Raw genomic sequence first — 20,061 nt, 5'->3', positions numbered from 1 at the left:
GGTAATAGTTCCCTCGAAAAATAATAAATTGATCACTCAATCTACGACTATTTGTGGGACACTGCTGTGCGCAATTGGCTGCTATATTTTGCCACAAAATATACAGTCAATTAATTTTACAGTATATTCTGTGAAGTGCTTTGAGACGTCTCGAAGACGTGATAAGGCGCTATATCAAATGCAAGGATTATTATTATTGTAAACTGGGTACTTGGTAATATTCAACATACCAAGACCGAGACTGCTGAATCCATAACAAACCAAACTGAATCCAGGTGTTAATGAATTTCTGACAATGAACAACAACAACAAATTACATTTGTATGCGCCTTTCACATCGGGAGGACATTCCAAGGCACTAGACAGTCAGGGATTTGGACCCGAACAGGGGGTTAGGATCAGAGAGTGGGAAGGATAGGAGGCTGCCCAGCGAGGTCGAAGAGGAGGGTCTTGAGACGTGCCTTGAAGGAGGCAAGGGAGGGAGTGAGGCGAAAGGAATGAGGGATGGAGTTCCAAAGGGTGGGGGCAGAGAGGCTGAAGGCCCGACTGCCGATGGTGGGGCAGGCTGGGTGGGGGAACGTGGAGTAGCCGGGCCTGCCCCTTCTTCCGCTCAACCTGTCCCCTTCTTCCGCTCGGAAGAAGGGGACAGGTTGATATGGGATTAGCAGGTCACAGAGGCAAGAAGGAGCAAGGCCATGGAGGGCCTTGAAGGCGAGGACGAGGATTTTGAACTCTATCCTCTGGGGAATGGAGAGCCAGTGGAGCCGGGCGAGGTTGGGGGTGAAAGGGTAATGGAGCCTGGTACGGGAGAGGACATGAGCTGCAGATTTCTGGATGAGTTTGGGAAGGCCGACAAATAGGGAGTTGGCATAGTCGAGCCTAGATGTGATAAATACGTGGATGAGGGGTGATGCAGCGCTGGAGCCAGGCAATGTTGTGGAGGTGGGGGAAGGCAGAGCGGGTCATGGCACAGATGTGGGGTAGAACAATGACACATGACATAACTATATATGGTACCACAGGATGTTCTGTGGCTAGTGCATTTATGAGAAACAACTTAGGTACTGTATTACACTATCCTCTAATATCTACTCATTTATACAATGCATTCAGAATTAAAGAGTCTTTATAATATATATAGTGTACAGTAAATATTACATGTAGTGTATCTTCCAGTAATCCATTGCCAAAACAAATCTCATATTGTAGTAATGCCACATGATTCCACTTAGCCTTCAGCTCCTCTGTCTCTCTCACCTGTAATACGCTTTCACTTACGTCAAACCACCTCAGTCTCAATCAGTGCACTCGTTGCCTCTCACCAAACACAAGTTGAAATGAAATAAAGGTAATAAATTATGCACTATATAAATTATAAAGAATAACGCAATTGTGACAGTGAATTAATCTTGAGGTTCTGCCGATATCAATCAAGCTATTCACTCCCATGACTTGTAACATCCTCAAAACTATTAACTGATTATCTCTTTTGTCGTCATGCTAAAGGCATTGTTGACATTGTAACAACTGACTGAAGAACAAGTTAATCAAATTCTTGTGAATCAAGGGACTGCAAACCTGTAGATCTTGTTATTTCACTTCTGATATGATGGTGTGACATCCTAAACGTCACTTCATTCACTAGAAAACAATACTTACTGGCTCCGTTGATTCTTGGTTAATTCCTAAAATTACAGTGATGTTGGCAAGTTGGTGTAGTATTGATATTTGTGCTTGGCTATCACTAGACCAATTGAGAACCACTATGCCATATGCTTAATATATAAATGCAAATTATTGTTGTTGCTGTTGTTACTTACAAAGCATGCACAAACAAAAATCCTTTTGCTGTCAAGTGTATTGACTTTGGATTACATTATAAGTGATTTTTCTCAAAATCTCTGAATTTATTGACACTTATTGGCTACACGAAATTCTTATCCCAGCCTTCAGCTCTACTGAACTTATTGGAACCCCAGTACAGTACTATTAATTTGCTAACTTTATACTTAATTTGACTCTAAATGCTTTGCTGGGGGTTCAATTGATGATTAAAAAGAGTCTTAATCAACTCTTAATGGATTTAAGATCCAACAATGTTGAAAATAAAAGTCAAATCCAGACCAAGGTACTCTGATCCTCTTCAGAATTCCAATCCCTTCTATTCACTACAACTGTATAGAATTCCAATGAACCAACTTCCTTCCTCTTCATTCCCACTAAATAAAAAAGCATTGGATCAAACACCTTCCTGTTCACTCCCACTCTTCATTATAACATAAAAAAATCCCAAATTATCCAGATTTGAATTATCATTCACCAAATGTAGTTAACTTACTGGAAAATATCTAAAGACAGCAGCACATTTACAAATGTATTCAACATTCCTTTAGATTGAACTGCTAAGCAAATGATACATTAAACTGTCACAAAGACCTGGAAGCTGACTGTTTTGTCTAGTTTATGAGGAACCTGATCCAGAAATAATCTGTATCCAAGTATGAAACATGTCACTTTAAACAGTTGTTTCTGTATTGTGATTCAAGGGATAGAGCCAAAACTGAAGCATTTAGGTGACTACACTCGTGAGGTTCAGTCACCGGTGTGTGTGAGACTTCACAGCAATTACTTTCAAGTTAAACAAGTGACTGGGGTGAGCCCAACACAAGTTTTTCAAACCATCTCTAGAAGTCATGCTTGAGCTGGGTTGGGCTCCCTTGCTCTTCTTTGTCACAACACAAAAGAACAAGGAATGTTACTGAATGCACAGAAGGATGATAAAGTAAAACTCAAACGGAAAATCGTGATCAATGCAAATCGCAATGTAGGTTAATTTCATCCTAGTGGAGTTTTGGTGAAATCTCAATTTAAATACAGGTTTATGGCAAAATGGTTAAATAGCATTGAGGAAGACAGTTTAGTCTCTCAATGACTGCCTTAAAAGCTGCTGTGCTGATGCCTGCATTCCCCAGACCTGCTAAAGACAAAGAGGCAATAGCTCCTATTTACATAGTGTGGCTTTACTGTGTCTTAACCTTCTTCTTGCTTCAACCAAGACTCAAATCAGTGATGTACTGAAGGCAGATGGAAAGACACATTGCACTCGGCACGGCTTTTTTCCCATGTATTCCAGCTCAAGCAGACTCAGTGTTTGCAGTGCCCGTGGTCTTCTTCTTGGGGCGCACTTTAACGCTCTTTGACTGTGGCTGAAAAACACATATAAAAGGAGAATAAATAGGAGAACATCATAGAAACATTCCACATCCAACTAAGTTTCCATTATGGAGAGGAGACCTTCACGCTGTTCACAATCTTTATTGGAAGCAGCAACCTGGAACTTCTCACACTGCGCAATGTTGGAAAATAGTAATCGATGGTACCAGGATTTGGGAAGTGAGAGTGGAAGGAAGTAAATAGAATTATGGATCTGCAATCATTTGGGTAAGGGACAGAATCCAACTGATCAACAGGAAACTTTGTGAACAGTAGTGTTGGAGGGTCTTGATTGATTGACAGTATACTGATGGAATTGAGGGATCAATGAGATATTTAAACAGGTAGAGACTAATATAACATGCAAATGCAAGGATTATTTGAATATACCTCGGAACGTTGCAGCTTCTGTTTAGGGGCTTTAAGGCTCTGGGTGCGTTTTGGCACTTTGTCCACAATGTCATCATCTGACTGTTCAGTTTTTGATTCCAAATGTTCCACATCTGACTTCTGACCTTGAGAGATCTTTAATTCTTCGGCTGAAGGACGCCAGTTAACATCTGACCAATGTCAAGAGAATCAACATAAACATGCAGTGAGAGCACACAGTTGAACACACGTCTCCTCAAATTCGACGCAGCATTGAATGATTGAAAACCTAATTTCAGTCAAACTCATATAGATTAACAGTGCCTTAGAAAATAAAACCTTTGAACATGCCATAGTTATAATCTGAAACCATATTATTGAAGCATCAGTTAACAATTATGGGCATTCCTGTGGAGTCCTGTAGCTCAGTGGTTGAGCACTCGCTTTGCAAGCGAGAGACCTGAGTTCAATTCCAGGCAGAACGAAACCTTGGGCAAGTTTCCTTACTCCACACAGAGCCTAATAATAATCCCTCCAAAATCAAAAACAATAATAAATTGGTCATTTTCAATCCATGACTGTTTGTGGGACATTGCTGTGCGCAATTGGCTGCCGCGTTCGCCCACAAATATACAGTCAATTCACTTTACAGTGTGTTCTGTGAAGCGCTTTGGGACGTCCTCCCGACGTGAAAAGCGCTACATCAAATGCAAGGATTATTATTATTCCAACTCTTGTCTTGATGTTGGGGCACACAAGTTTACAACAGACATAAATGTTAGTGGCATTCTTCTTAACATAAAAATAACATCGCCCTCTTAAATCTTCAAATTGTACACTCAGTTTGTTTGATCTGTGTAACCAGTGATGATAATTATCCCTGGTGTTAATTGTCACTGTTGAGAATCAACACTTCACATAATCCATTTTTTACTCCATTATCACAAACTCCAGCAATCCATTGATATATTATAGCTCACTCAGTCTAATAAATAATAATAATAATCCTTGCATTTGATATAACGCTTTTCACCTCTTCTAGACGTCTCAAAGCTCTTCACAGAATAGACTGTAAAGTGAATTGACTATTTTTTGTGGGCAAAAAGGGCAGGCAATTGCGCACAACAGTGTCCCACAAATAGTCGTGGTTTGAAGTGAGCAATTTATTTATTTTTCTTGAGGGATTATTATCAGGCGTGTGGAGTAAGGAAACTTGCCCAAGGTTTCACCCGGCTGGGAACTAAAACTAGGTCTCTTGCATGCAAAGTGAGTGTTCTAACCACTGAGCTACAAGACTCCACAAATATAAACTGTATCCCTAATATTCAGTACTTTGACCAGTTACTTTACTATTCACCTTGCAATTGTAATAATGAAATGTAATTGATCAGTGATAAGTTACAACACCTGCAGTGGCATTCAAGAAGCTGGAACTTACACACATTTTCCAGTTGAGGCAGGAGAGAGAAGAACAGGATTAGATACATCAGGGATGGTGCACAATCTGCTCATAATACATTTATCACATGGAAATCTATGAATCTATGTTTTGTCATCAGTTCGTACACCAGACAAGTGCAGGTCACACATGGGTAAAAACAACATACACACTGAAACACACCAACAGATAACTAACTGAGAAAATCTCAATGTTCCAAAGAGCACAAACCAAGCATCAGGAGGAATCCAATAGTAATAACAATGACAAGAAGAATCCTTGCATTTGATAAAGCGCCTTGTCACATCATTGACACGTCTCAAAGCGCTTCATAGAATATACTGTAAAGTGAATTGACTGTATATTTTGTGAGCGAAACACAGCAGCCAATTGTACACAGTAGGGTCCCACAAACAGTCATGGATTGAGTGACCAAATTATTATTATTTTTTTTGAAAGGGATTATTAGCCCCGTAAAGCGATCCGCCACTCAATTAACAACTGGTTTCCTATATACTGCTAGGTAAACAGAGGTGTGTGGAGTAAGGAAATTTGCCTAAGATTTCAGCCTGCCAGGGAATCAAATCCGGGCCCTCTCACTTGCGAGGCGAGTGCTCTAATCAATACGCTACACAAAATACACAGCATACACACAACCATATCAGTCAGAACCCAATACAAAATATACATACACAGCTACTGCATCTGAAGGAACCCAATACACAATAACATAACATAACATGAAGGAGCAGCAGTAGACCATTCGGCCCTTCGAGCCTGCCCCACCATTCAATCATGGCTGATCTTCTAATCTACCTCCAGCTAATAACCTGACCCTGCCTTATCCCTATATCCCTTAATCCCTTTTGCAATAAGAAATCTATCTCAGTCTTGAATATGTTCAAGGACTGAGTGTCATCAGCCCTTTGGGGTAGTGAGTTCCATACATTCACCACCCTTTGAGCAAGTACGTCCTTCCTTAAATAAGGAGACCAAAACTGCACACAGTATTCCAGGTGTGGTCTCACCAGGGCCCTATACAGTTGCAGCAAGACTTCCCTACTCTTATACTCTAATCCTTTCATAATGAATGCTAACATACCGTTCACCTTCCTAATTGCTTGCTGCACCTGCAGACTAACTTTCTGTGATTGGCGTACAAGGACACCCAAGTCCCTCTGGACGTTAACACATTCTAATCTCTCCCCTTCTAAAAAATAACCCGCTCTACTGTTTTTGCTACCTAGGTGGATGACTTCGCACTTCCCTACATTATACTTCATCTGCCACCTACCTGCCCAATCACCTAACCTATCTATGTCTCGCTGCATTTTTTTAATGTCGTCCTCTGTGTTGGCACTTCCTCATAATTTTGTGTCATCAGCGAATTTAGATATATTAACTTCGATGTCCTCATCTAGATCGTTGATGGTAAATAGCTGAGGCCCAAGGACTGATCCTTGTGGCACTCCACTCGTCACATCCCGCCAATCTGAAAAGGACCCGTTTATCCCTACTCTTTGTTTCCTACCCGTTAACCATTCCCCAATCCACGTTAATATGCTCCCCCAATTCCATGGGCCCTTATCTTTTGGACTAACCTTTTATGCGGCACCTTATCGAATGCCTTCTGGAAGTCCAAATAGACCACATCCACTGATTCACCCTTATCTAGTTTACTGGAAATATCCTCAAAAAACTCTATGAGATTTGTCAAACATGACTTCCCTTTTGTAAAGCCATGTTGACTTGGCCTAATTATATTGTGCTTCTCTAAATACCGCACTACCACATCCTTAATCAACGATTCTAAAAATTTCCTATCGCTGATTTGAGACTAACTGGCATCTAGTACCCCATCTTTTCTTTTCCACCTTTTTTAAATAGTGGTGTGACATTTGCGATCTTCCAATCCATGGGGACTGTTCCAAAATCCAAGGAATTTTGGAAGATCAGACATAAGGCCTCCACTATCTCATAAGCTACCTCTTTTAAAACCCTGGGATGCAAGCCATCCGGACCAGGGGATTTGTCACTTTTTAGTGCTAACAGTTTCCCCAGCACCAATTCTCTACTAATGAAAATTTCCCTAAGTTGCTCCCTGTCCTTATCCCCTTGGTGCATCTTTGTTGTTGGCAGACTTGTCAACAAGTCTTCTAGGGTGAAGGCAGATGCAAAGTATCCATTTAGGGACTCTGCCATGTCCTTGTCCCCCATTACAACTTCTCCCGTCTCAGACTGAAGTGGACCTACATTTACCCTCACTAGCCTATTCCTCTTAATATATTTGTAAAAACTTTTACAATCAGACTTAATGTTCCTAGCTAGCTTACCCTCATACTCCTTTTTCTCGCTCTTAATGAGTTTTTTAGTTTTATTTTGCTGGTTTCTAAAACTCTCCCAATCTTCAGATTTGCTGCTTTTCTTGGCAGTTTTATAAGCCTTTTCTTTTAATTTGATGCTTTCCCTAACTGCTCTAGTTAGCCACGGATGAATTGCTTTCCCTGTGGTACTCTTATTCCGCAAGGGAATATGCGACCGCTGAGAATTTTGCACTACATCCTTAAATATTTGCCACTGTTGGTCTACATTTTTACCTCTTAATCTTATTCTCCAGTCTATTTTACCTAAATCTTTCCTCATACCTACAAAATTACCCCTATTTAAATTCAGAATACTTGCCTTGGATTTAACTAGATCCCTCTCTAAGTTAATGCAGAATTCAATCATATTGTGATCACTCTGTCCTATTCTTAATACCTACACTGCCAACTAGCCCTGTTTCGTTACACAAAACAAGGTCTAGGATGGCCTGTCCCCTAGTTGATTCCTCGGCATGCTGCTCTAGAAAGTTATCTCTCATACACTCAATGAACTCTTCTGACCTACTTTTGCTGATTTGGTTTTCCCAATCTATGTAGAGATTGAAATCACCCACTATTATCGCTTTACCTTTCCTACATGCTCCACTGATTTCTTGATTGATACCCTGTGCTATATTGTGATCGCTGTTTGGGGGTCTATAAACCACTCCCATTAATATTTTCTGCCGTTTATTATTTTTTATTTCCACCCATATTGGATGGAACTTATGGTTTCTCTTCCCTATATATTCCCCCCCTTTTACTAGTTTAAATTCCTATTTATTTCCCTGTTAATTTGTTTAACGAGGACATCTGTCCCAGCACGATTTAAATGCAGCCCTTTTCTCCATAAGAGCTCTCTTTTCCTCCAATATTCGTGCCAATGGCCCATAAAAAGAAACCCCTGAGTTCCGCACCACTCTTTTAGCCATGCGTTCAAGTCCTTAATTTGTTTGTTCCTGTACCAATTGTCGTATGGTACAGGCAGTAGTCCCGATATTACCACCTTCGATGATCTCAACTTCAATTTGGACCCCAGCTTTTCAAATTCCCTTCTCAAGTCATCTTGGCCTACTCTACCGATGTCATTGGTACCTATGTGAAGTACCACCAACGGATCCTTGCCCTCATATTTTAAATTGTCCTCTAGCCCTGCCGAGACATCCTTCACCCCGGCCCCAGGGAGGCAACAAAGCCTTCTGGTCTTCTGGTTGGTGTTGCAGATGATTGTGTCTGTCTGCCTAATAGTCTCATCCCCAATGACGACAACCATCTGCTCTTTTGCCCCAGTGTTAGAGGTAGTTTTTCCTTCCACCTCACCGGCTTCCTTGTCGATTCAAGTTCCAAGGATCTCATATCTGTTGTTCAAGGTTAATGCCGGATTTACTACCACTCTTTCCGTTGTCCCCCTGACCTCCTGACTGTCCATTGACCTATCCTGACCATAATCAATGTTGAGTGTATATTCCCTCAGAGGAGTGACTGGCTCCAGGATGTAGCTATCCAGGAAGCACTCACTGTCTCTGATACTCCGTAGTGTCTGCACCTCGGATTCCAGCTCCGTCACTCTGAGCTGGAGCTGCCTCAGTTGCAGACATCTTCTGCAGATGTGGTCACCCGGGGTCAGAGCTTCATCAGCTCCCACATGTCACACTCCTCACATAACACCTGCCACACCATTGTCACTTCTTCCAACCTGAGTAAGTCAATCAATTAAATTAAGTTAATTAGGTTAAGTTAATTAAGTTTTAAGTCAATCAAGTTGATCCAATTAAGTTGATCAAGTTAACTTAAACCAATCAAGGTAAATTGATCAAGTTAAGTCCGCGGTGTGTGATGTGTTGATAGTTGTTAGTCTACTGATGATACTGACTTCGCTCTGACGTCACTTTTTAAGTTTCTCGCTGGTCTTTTTATCCTCTGACACGCCCCGCCCCTCGCTCTCATGCCGCTGACTGGCTGACTGAAGGCATGCATACATAACAGCTCATGTATATTTTGTATATTGGGTTCTTCCAATGCATGTGTTGTGTCTTGTGTATTGGGTTCCTACTGATATGGTTGTGTATGCTGTATATGCAGTGCATTTTGCATAGCGTAATGGATAGAGCACTCGCCTCGCACGCGAGAGGACCCGGATTCGATTTCCTGGTGGGATGTATGCATAGCATCAGGAAGAATCATGTATACAATAAAACAGGTAAAGACTGGCAGCACTATTTACATCAGGAGCGATCCAACGCAACACAGACAAAGCAGCAAATGCATCAGCAGCAGAAAAATATGCAAAATACTTACAACATCTCTTTTTGTGCATGATAAACTGTCTGAACCCATCCCCCTCTTCTCCTTGGCACAGCCTAACTATTAGCCATGCTTCATTTCGCCAACAGGAAATGCTCTGTTCTCCAGCAGTCATTCAGCCATTAAAGTGAACTACTGACAAATGTCCTTTATCCGAATGATACAAACACTAGATGGTAACAGTGGCCACTGTATTGTTGCATAAATGTTTATTAACTGAATAGACACAATGGGGAGATAGCTAGGCTAAGTGAATGATAATGAAAAATATAGACTTGGATTCATGCTCACTGTTAAAGTTTAGTTAATATAGTTGTGGAGTCCTGTAGCTCAGTGGTTAGAGCACTCTCTTTGCAAGTGAGAGACCTGAGTTCAATTCCAGGCAGGGCGAAACCTTGGGCAAGTTTCCTTACTCCACACAGAGCCTTACTCCACACCTAGCCCGAGCATTTAATTGGAAGCTCTCTTCAGCCAACAGATGACTGCACAAGGTATATCATAAGTGGCTTTTTTGCTGGGCTGAGTTAAGTAGTCTGGTTTTCAAAGGTCATATTATCCTGTAGCTCCGTGGTTAGAGCACTCGCTTTGCAAGTGAGAGACCTGAGTTCAATTCCAGGCAGGATGAAACCTTGGGCAAGTTTCCTTACTCCACACAGAGCCTAATAATAATCCCTCCAAAACCAAAAACAATAATAAATTGGTCATTTTCAATCTACGACTGTTTGTGGGACATTGCTGTGCGCAATTGGCTGCCGCATTCGCCCACAGATATACAGTCAATTCACTTTACAGTGTGTTCTGTGAAGCGCTTTGGGACGTCCTCCCGACGTGAAAAGTGCTATATCAAATGCAAGGATTATTATTATTAATATCTGGCAAGTTGATTATTTAGCATTCTGCAAAAGCTTTGTTGATATTCTACACATAAATCTGCTACATCTGGGAAGCTTTAACCCGACACTGTCAGGATAATGTTAAATTCCAAGATTCCACAAATTAACCACTGACCTTTCTTTTCATAGTGAATCTAACCCATGTGAATTAATTAAAATTTAACTCAAATCTTGCAACAGCCTATGTGGGATTAGGGATTAGAGGATTTTTTTTTACAAAAACAGTAGCTATAGAGTTAAAGGGAAATGACCAAGTGCTCCACAGGACATAAATACAGCCACAAATGTTTCTATATCCCATTCTTACTAATGCTAAACAGCTTCATGGTGTAATCGGAGAAGGTTAGATTTTCTAGAAGGATGAGATCAAATGGGCTGAAAGGTCTTCTTTCATCCATAACTCTCTGTGATGATTTGGGATATATCAGCCAGTAAGTGGACACGGAGAGGAGGCCAAGATCAGAAGGGAGGTGGTCTGTCTCACGTAAGCCAAATAGCAGAGGTTGTCATTCTGGGTTACACTTAGCCTTTATGCTATCCCTGTCCTGCCCCAAATGAGAATGGAATAGCGATGGGAATGCCAGAGTAGATGTTGTAGCATCCTCTCTGCCCAATTGAAAGGGGAAGGCAGAGAATGACTTAAATTTATAACACACAAGTCCCCAATCTCGCTTCTGGCTGGAGGTTATTGGAGGTTACTGGAATAATGAAAGGTTTCACTCGCAAAACGAGACATTTTCAAAATGTACCAGAATCATTTATGGTTTCCAGAATGTTGCCTGTGGAGGTCCTCATGAGGGACTCAGGACTGCGGAGGTGAAGCGTGTCTTCATCTCTGATCAGTGTCAGATCTTGCATGCTGAAGCTCCGGAGCTTATCTGAGAGCACTCCCTGACCCTGGGGACAAAACAACTCCATGAGAAGTCCAGAGAAAACTCTGCAACCATTTTCCTGGGAGAGGAATGTGGAAGCAAGTTCAATTGCAAATAAAAAAAAATAAAACCCTGGAGAAAACCCACAGTTACCTTAGAAGCTGCTGTGACAGCAACGTTAGCTGCCAGGTTGAGGCCACGTTTGCCAAACCTCATCATGGTCTCATAGCTGCGATCTTTGGCCTGGCTTATATACTCATCAATTTCCTGAAAGGGAGGGAAGAGAAGTCAAGGAGCTGAATAAAGAGTGTTTTCAGCTGATGCCTCAAAACAGTCAGGGCAAAGGNTTTTTGCAGAACCAAGTGAGGTGGGTAATAGGTCTCAGTGAATGAGCACAAACGCAATTTGCTCTGGACAAGTGCAGTCCTGAGGATGTCAGTCAGACAACAGCTCTTGTTAGTGGATCATTACTGTGACTGGGCTTTAGGTAACAGTGTACAGTGTAGATTCCAGGGGGGTCTCACAAAATTATTAAGACTTGAAGTATTGTTATACAGTAACCTTCACTTAAATCGTATCATTTGGGGCCACACATTTAATATGACTTATGCAAAGTATGTGTTTTGCCAAACTTGCATAGAATATAAACTCTTGAATGGGACTTGGGCAGATGTACAACTTAGGTCTTAGGCAATTATAAGAGTTATACAGATCAGACTTATGCCATTTTACTATACTATAAACTGATGACTTCGGCACTGTCACAGTAAGGAATTACACTACGCATTCCAGTGATCTTTGGCTGTCATCTATTACAGTGTACGGAAGAAAGATTTTCACAGTAACAGTGAACTTTGCTACACACTGAGACCTGTATCCCTTTTAGAGTAAGTAGGTGCACTGCTCTCACGGTACATGATAAATGAAGGAATGCTAGATGAAAGAAAAAACAAGGTCCATCTAGTTCACCTTCCTGGCAATCACATGCACGTATGTTCCAAATTACCTATGTACTATATCTCATAATGTTATTTCCTAAAAGAAAACTCTCTAATCTGTGTTTGAAGGAATCAACGCTTCAACAGTCTTCCCAGGGAGCTTGTTCGACAGGTTTACTATTCACTCACTGAAATAGTGTTTGTGTAGATTCGTTCTGAATTTGTCCTGAATTTACCCCCTTTCAATCTTGTTTTTATTATTCAGGACTAGTTGAAACAGCTTGTCATGATCTATATTGTCTCGCCCCTTTATAATCTTAAAGACAGCGATGTTATCGCTTTTCAATATTCTCTTTTCCAATGTGAACATGCCCAATTTATAGAATCATAGAATTATACAGCACAGAAGGAGGCCATTCGGCCCATCATGTCTGTGTCAGCTCTTTGAAAAGAGCTATCCAAATCAATCTCACTCCCCCACTCTCTCCCCATAGCCCTGCAAACTTGTCCACCACCCTTTCAGGCAATGCATTCCAGGTCCAAACAACTCGTTGTGTGAAAACATTTCTCCTCACCTTCCCCATGTTTCTGTTAACAACTATTTTAAATCGGTGTCCTCGAGTTACCGACCCACCCGCCAGTGGAAATAGTTTCTCCTTGTTCACCCGATTGAATCCCCTCATAATTTTGAAAACTTCAATTAAGTCTCCTCTTAAACTTCTCTGCTTCTTAGCTTCTCTAGCCTCTCCTCATAACTGAAGACCCCCATTCCTAGTAAATCTCCTTTGCACTATCTCCAATGCATTGACATCGTTCCTAAAGTGTAGTGCCCAGAACTGAACAAAGTACTCTAGTTCATCCTAATATAAAGGTTATGATGAACCTTTATAAAACCAGTGTTTTATAAAGGTTCATCATAAACTCCTGACTTTGTATTCTATGCCCCTATTTATAAAGCCAAATATACTGTATGCTTTTTTAACAGCTTTATCTACCTGTCCTGCCACCTTCAAAGATTTACTTATATGAACCCCCAGGTCTCTCTGTTCCATCACCCCCTTTAAGAGTGTACCATCAGCTTATATTGCCTCTCCTCATTCTTCCTCTCAAAATGCATCACTTTGCATTTCTCCACATTAAACGTCATCTGCCACGTGTCTGCCCACGTGTCTGAAGTTTACCAGTGACTTCTTGCAGTCCATCCTCCTCACTGTTTACTTTTTTTCCTATCTTAGCATCATCTGCAAACTTGGAAATTGTTCTCCCCTACCCAATTCCAGGTCATTTATATAAATCAAACACAGCAGTGGTCCCAATACTGACTCCTTCGCACTTCCCGACAGTCAGAAAAACAACTGTTCATCACCACTCTCTGCTTTTTGTCTCCCAGCCAGTTCTGTATCCATGCTGTCACTGTCTCTTTAAAACCATGCGTTTCTATTTTGCTTTTATGTGCAAGTCTTTTATGTGGCACTTTATCAAACGCCTTTTGAAAATCCATATAAACTACATCAACTGCACTAACTTCATCCACCCTCTCCATTACTTCATCGAAAAACTCTATCAGGTTTATTAGACACAATTTGCCTTTAACAAATCCGTGTTGTCTATCCTTTATTAATCAATATTTTTCTAAGAGAAAATTTATTTTATCCCAGATTATAGTCTTTAGAAGTTTCCCCACTACTGACGTTAGGCTGACTGGACTGTAATCCTCAGGTTTATCCTTCTACCCTGTTTGTACAGGGGAGTAACACTTGCAACACTCCAGTCATCTGGCACCAGCCTGGTGTCCAAGGAAGATTGAAAGACTGTGACCAGAGCCTCTGCTATTTCCACCTTTACAAGATAAATCCCGTCTGGACCGGGTGCCTTATCTACCTTGAGCACCGTCAACCTTCTAATTTACTTAGTCGCTCTTCATAGTCCAGTACTTCCATTCCCTCAATCATTCTGGTTGCCCTCCTCTGTATCCTCTCGATTCCTCCCATATCTTTTTTGTACTGCGGCGACTAGAACTGTACATAGTACTCTAAGTAATTAAGTAATTCTGTCACTGTATAAATCACCAATGATTTATATAGTGACAGAATTACAACACTATTTCAGCTTGCTATTGATCTTTCAATACATCCCAACATTTGGTTTGCTTTACTCACTGCCAGAGCAAAATCTAAGCACTAAGCGATGATAGGTTACCCCGTATTCTGACACCTATATTCCTCTATCACCGAGTCATACTGTAATAATAATAAGTACTGTAAATTGATACTCTCACATGTAGAGCCCTATAATCCTCTGCTAATGATAGGCTGTATTGTACATTAATATTTCCAATTCTTGGACCTGTAAATTGTCTACCCATTAACTACATTCATCAAGTATATTCTCAGAGGATATATGGTGTTGCAGGCCTGCTGAATGCTAGAGACCAATTGGAGGCAAGAATCAAGTCAGTTTCTGACTGTGGGATATTATGTTATGGATGAAGCAATGATACATGAAAATGAAAGCTTAGATTTTATATTGCAATAAACTACCTCAGTCACTACTTTGCGCCTTTCTATTATACATTTAGAGACTGCTGCTCTCCTGCCCTCATGTTATTTCCCCTCTAATGTTCCCTTTCACTGAATTGAAAGGTTTGAAGATGCTGTGCATGGTACCTTCTCTTTGCTTGACAAGGTCGGATGGACAAATTTTCTGTACAGGACGCTGGAGCCTTTTGTGTATGGAGACAACAGCCAGATAACGAATGCTATCTTCAACTCAAAGTAAAAAGGAAACCTGTGGAAATACAACATGACATACTGTAGTTTTGATTAAAGAGTTTTGATAACTAATTGGTCTGAGTGGTGTCCAGAATTACCCCTCAGTCCTCTCATTCCACCATCAATCCTAACTCATTGCCCCTCACTCCCTCAAATCATCCTCAGGTGCAACTGAGCAGATATGCAAGTAAACAACTGTAGACAAAGGAATACTAAAGGCCAAGAAGAGAGACTGCATCCAGACTTACAATCTGTTGTTACAAGAGGAGAAAAACATTAAGAACAATAGAAACATGTCCGTGTCCACTTCCAATTCATTTTCAGCATCAGCGTCAGTGATAATGTCCATTCACGGTTCAATGGTGATGTTGGTCTGAAAGATTTTCACACTATACCACTCAATTCTCATCATTGTAGGAGTCCTGTAGCTCAGTGATTAGAGCACTCGCTTTGCAAGTGAGAGACCTGAGTTCAATTCCTTGGGCAAGTTTCCTTACTCCACACGCCTAATAATAATCCCTCCAAAAAGACAAAACAATAATAAATTGGTCATTTTCAATCCATGACTGATTGTGGGACATTGCTGTGCGCAATTGGCTGCCGCGTTCGCCCACAAATATACAGTCAATTCACTTTATAGTGTGTTCTGTGAAGCGCTTTGGGACGTCCTCCCGACGTGAAAAGTGCTATATCAAATGCAAGGATTATTATTATTATTATTATTACTGCATTTGCCCACAAATATACAGTCAATTTACTTTACAGTATATTCTGTGAAGCGCTTTGGGACGTCTAGAAGACGTGAAAAGCAGTATATCAAATGCAAGGATTATTATTATTATTATCATATGCAAATACCTTCATACTTCAACACCCAGAAATAAATGATGAATTCATGCACAGAGAAAAGTCTCCCCCCCACCACTTGGCTTAGACGATTCCTGGACTCTACCTCACACGGCAGCTAAAACTCAAATATACATAGTTATTGCAACCTCCAGAATCGCAGCTTTGTACTCACCATGACAGAATAATATCTGTTATAGTTTCTGCCGTTGTAAAAAATGCAAACACTATCCAGTACATCATCCACTTCACCTGAAAGAAAGGGAAATATGTCATTAGGTAATTCCTTATTAGTCGTTACCCTCCTGAATAAACTGTGACTTTTGTCCAGTTGTACAATGACATCTAATGCCCACTTTTGGCTAACTCTAGTAATACAATGTGTTCCACCCAATTAATCCCATTATTACAGCAATGTGATATCATTGACATTTTCTGCATACAAATTGATTGCCATGCTTGCCTACAAATACACAATCACTATACTTTACAGTAAAATCCTTTGAAGGGCTTTGAGACATTTCGGCGGTGTGACAAGGCACTGTATCAAATGCGAGGATTATTATTATTATTGTTCCAAAATTCTAGAGTTAGCGAAGATCTCTACAATGAGATATTCCCAATACATTTAGCCCCTCAGCTATTTTGTAGGGATTTGTTGTAATCTGCAATACTCTACTGCTCGAAGAGGAGAGTCTTGAGACGTGCTTTGAGGAAGGCAAGGGAGGGAGCGAGGTGAAGGCAATGTGGGATGGAGTTCCAAAGGGTGGGGGCAGAGAGGCTGAAGGCCCAACTGCCAATGGTGGGGTGGACCGGGCTGGAGCCTGTTGAGTGGAGGGAGCGGACAGGTTGATAAGGGGATAGCAGGTCACAGATGTAGGAAGGGCCAAGGCCATGGAGGGCCTTCAAGGTGAGGACAAGGATTTTGAACTCTATCCTCTGAGGGTTGGGAAGCCAGTGGAGCTGGGTGAGGATGGGGTTGATGGGGGTCACGGAGCCTGGTGAAGGAAATACACGAGTTGCAGATTTCTGGACGAACTGCAGCTTGTGGAGGGAAAAGTTGGGAAGGCTGGCCAATAGAGAGTTGGTGTAGTCGAGCCTCATGAATGCATGAATGAGGGTTTCATCAGGTTTATTGATTTAATAATAAGATGAATATTTATCCTTGCATTTGATATCACTCCAATACATGGCAAAGCGTTTTGCAAGATTTTAATGTAAAGTCTAATGACTGTGTATTTGTAGTTAAAGAAATGATTAAATTTGTATTCTAAAACTTTAATTCTTTTTTGAATTCTTGCAGAGTCCCTCTCTGAATGGCAACAATAGGAGGTATGTCATTAAACTGATGCTTTCCTGTTATATCATATCCTTACGGGTGAAATACAGCTTTTGCAATAGAATTTTCAAATATTGAACTCTCTCAGTGCATCAGATGTCCCTTGGGTTCTCTGCTCTGTCATTGGCATCTACTGAATTCTTCGAGGTCCCACTTATTGCCACTCTTTGCTAATTCCCTAGGACTGAGAAATGGAATTCACTGGTTTTGTCCCATCCCAGGTTACACGGAAGGGACCCTATAATATTATGCAGGCTTTTCACGGACAGTGTTAGTGATGTGAAGGATGGTTTGCAATACAGATTGATCCTCAAATTAATAACTTTGATGAACATGATGGGAAATGGAATTGGATATGTACTTGAAAAAGAAAAATTTGCAGGGCTATGAAGTATGAGTGGGGGAGTGGGACTACTTGATAACTCTGTCAAAGAGCCGGCACAAGCACGATGGGCTGAATGGTCTCCTGTGCTGTAAGATTCTATGATTGTACAATGCCCATATAGTCCTTGAATGCTTATGAATCGTAAAGTTTTTGGCCCAGGCACTGATTCTGATGTTCACTGAACGTTCCCTGCCTCTGCTTACTGGCAGCCACTGAGGATTTCCTGGCCCAGATGTTGCTGTGCCAATTCACTGAGTGATCCCCTGTTCTGGGCAATAGTGCTTCCATTCATTGAGCCTTTCCTGTCTTAAATGGCTTTACTTATTAAAGGAAAGGATGCACCAAGACAGAACTAGAGGACAAAGGTACAGAATGGCAAAGGGCAATTTCAGGACAGACATCAGGATTTTTTTTCTTTTCCTAGAGGGTAATTAATGGCCAGAACCATTTGTCAGGAAAGGTGGTTAAGATCAGAATACTGAACTCATTGAAACACAGCTTGATGCTGTAATGGGAGGACAGTAGGATGGATGTTCTAGATGAGATGTTCGAAGGCCAATCTTGTTATCGTGTGACATTGTGTGAGGAGGTCATTTCTTACCATGTGTGTTGATGTTCCCACATATTGGGAGTGGATCCATGATAACTCCATGACATTGGTTTATTTGTAGATAAATAATCCAATAAGTGACATTCAGCATGGGCTCAGAAGGAATAGATCCTTTCTGCAATCATCATAGACTTTTTGAGGGGGTGGCATCCCAAATCGACTGTGGGAAGCCATATGACGAAGGGTACCTAGATTTCCAAAAGCCAATGCTTTTTATGGGATGTTTCTGGTGTAAATTTTCTGTCACATTTTCCTCCCATGACAATATTCCCTTTCATTTTTAATCAATTTTATTTTATAAAGCACTTCACAGTGTTCATTGTACATAAAAGGTATTATTATTTGAAATAATAAATAACTTGAATTTATATAATTCCTTTTATGTAAAAATTTGTCAAAGCACTTCAATACTTTACAAAATGATAATAATCATTGCATTTGATATAGTGCCTTATCAAGTCTTCAAGACATCTCAAAGCGCTTAAAATGTGAAAATTGTAGGCAAGCAACACACTCTGAATGAAGGTTGGGGAAAGCACTGAATAAAACAAAGAATGTTCAGCACGGAAACAGGCCACTCATCTAACCAGTGCATGCTGGTGCTTATACTGTACTCCACACAAGTCTTCATCCAGTCCTTACTTGAGAATTTTATTCCCTTTTGGTCTGTACTACTCCGTTTGGTTCTTACACATAAATGTGTACCCTCCCATACCCTTCTATTCTCCTCTCCCTTATGTGAAGGACTAGTTTCCCCTTGCACACCAGGGGTGCCCAACCATTTTTGGGTGAAGGGCTACTGGGAGAAGTTTTGAATACACAGCGGGCACTCTATGAATTTATGTGTAAGAAGCAAACAGAGTAGTACAGACCAAAAGGAAATAAAATTCTCAATCTAAAAATTAGGGACATTATATACATGCATATTATATACTATGTATGTGTATAACCTTTGAAATCAAACAGAAAGTCAATTTAGTTATTATTAATGTGACACCTGGCACTGCATTTCTTCCAACATGTTGAAATCTGGATTGTATGATGAGCTTGCAACTCACAGACAATCATTTAGATGTGAATCTATAAGTCTGAATCTGTATTTTGACTTAATATAATTCATATTGGCGAACAGTGACTTGCAGAGGTATGTTGATCAGTAGCAACAATTTATCCTCAATGCTGCATTTCTCAGAAGAGGATACTTATTTTTGTCAATAAGTTTCCAGAAGTTATCATCTTTTGCATGGGACTGTAGAATAATGTCACTTTGAATGTTTATGATTTCAAGCTCAAGTTTTCCGATGTCAGCTTGAAACAATTTTTCAATAAATGTTGCAGTTTCAGAGACATCAACTGTACTAAATGGGTTTACAATGAATTTCACAATTGGTGCAATTGTATTGAATTCTTGAAATCTCCGACTGAATTCTTGTTGTAGCTTCTCAAGATGTCCCACAAAAGGCTGAGGATCAAAAACGTTTTCATCAGCAGTTTCAATAATTACTTTCTTCGGTTGTGGGAAGTGTAGAAGAGATTTCTTCGTCATGTGAGATATCCATAAGTTCAGTTTACTTTTGAATGCACTTACTGCTGACCAGTTCAGCAATATGTTTGTCTTTCCCCTGAAGTTCCAGATTTAACATGTTTAGTTTTAGGGAAATCCATGAGAAATGCCAAGTCAAGCAACCAAGATTGGTCATTCAGTTGTTCGTATTTTTCT

At 40.6% G+C, this 20,061-nt stretch overlaps 1 protein-coding gene across 3 annotated transcripts in view; it reads right to left on the bottom strand.

Annotated features, from left to right (window-relative positions):
• Positions 1 to 1,108: 1,108 nt before the first annotated feature.
• LOC103177264 (receptor expression-enhancing protein 2) overlaps positions 1,109 to 20,061 on the bottom strand; it is a 36,595-nt gene continuing 17,642 nt past the window's right edge. For 2 of the 3 annotated variants that reach the window (XM_007891346.2, XM_007891349.2), the window contains 6 exons: positions 16,183 to 16,259; positions 15,057 to 15,177; positions 11,606 to 11,719; positions 11,330 to 11,477; positions 3,604 to 3,773; positions 1,109 to 3,206 (listed from right to left, as the gene is read on the bottom strand). In XM_007891346.2, coding sequence (XP_007889537.1) covers positions 3,135 to 3,206; positions 3,604 to 3,773; positions 11,330 to 11,477; positions 11,606 to 11,719; positions 15,057 to 15,177; positions 16,183 to 16,259 — 702 coding nt within the window. In that variant the 3' untranslated portion in view covers positions 1,109 to 3,134. The remainder of the gene's footprint in view (positions 3,207 to 3,603; positions 3,774 to 11,329; positions 11,478 to 11,605; positions 11,720 to 15,056; positions 15,178 to 16,182; positions 16,260 to 20,061) is intronic. The other variant, XM_007891348.2, reaches the window with a different exon arrangement.

The sequence above is a fragment of the Callorhinchus milii genome, unplaced genomic scaffold (assembly GCF_018977255.1).
Source record: "Callorhinchus milii isolate IMCB2004 unplaced genomic scaffold, IMCB_Cmil_1.0 Scaffold13, whole genome shotgun sequence".
NCBI classification, from domain to species: Eukaryota; Metazoa; Chordata; class Chondrichthyes; order Chimaeriformes; family Callorhinchidae; genus Callorhinchus; species Callorhinchus milii.
The sequence above is the reverse complement of the archived record's forward strand: the minus strand, read 5'-3'. Positions and strand labels throughout refer to the sequence as shown.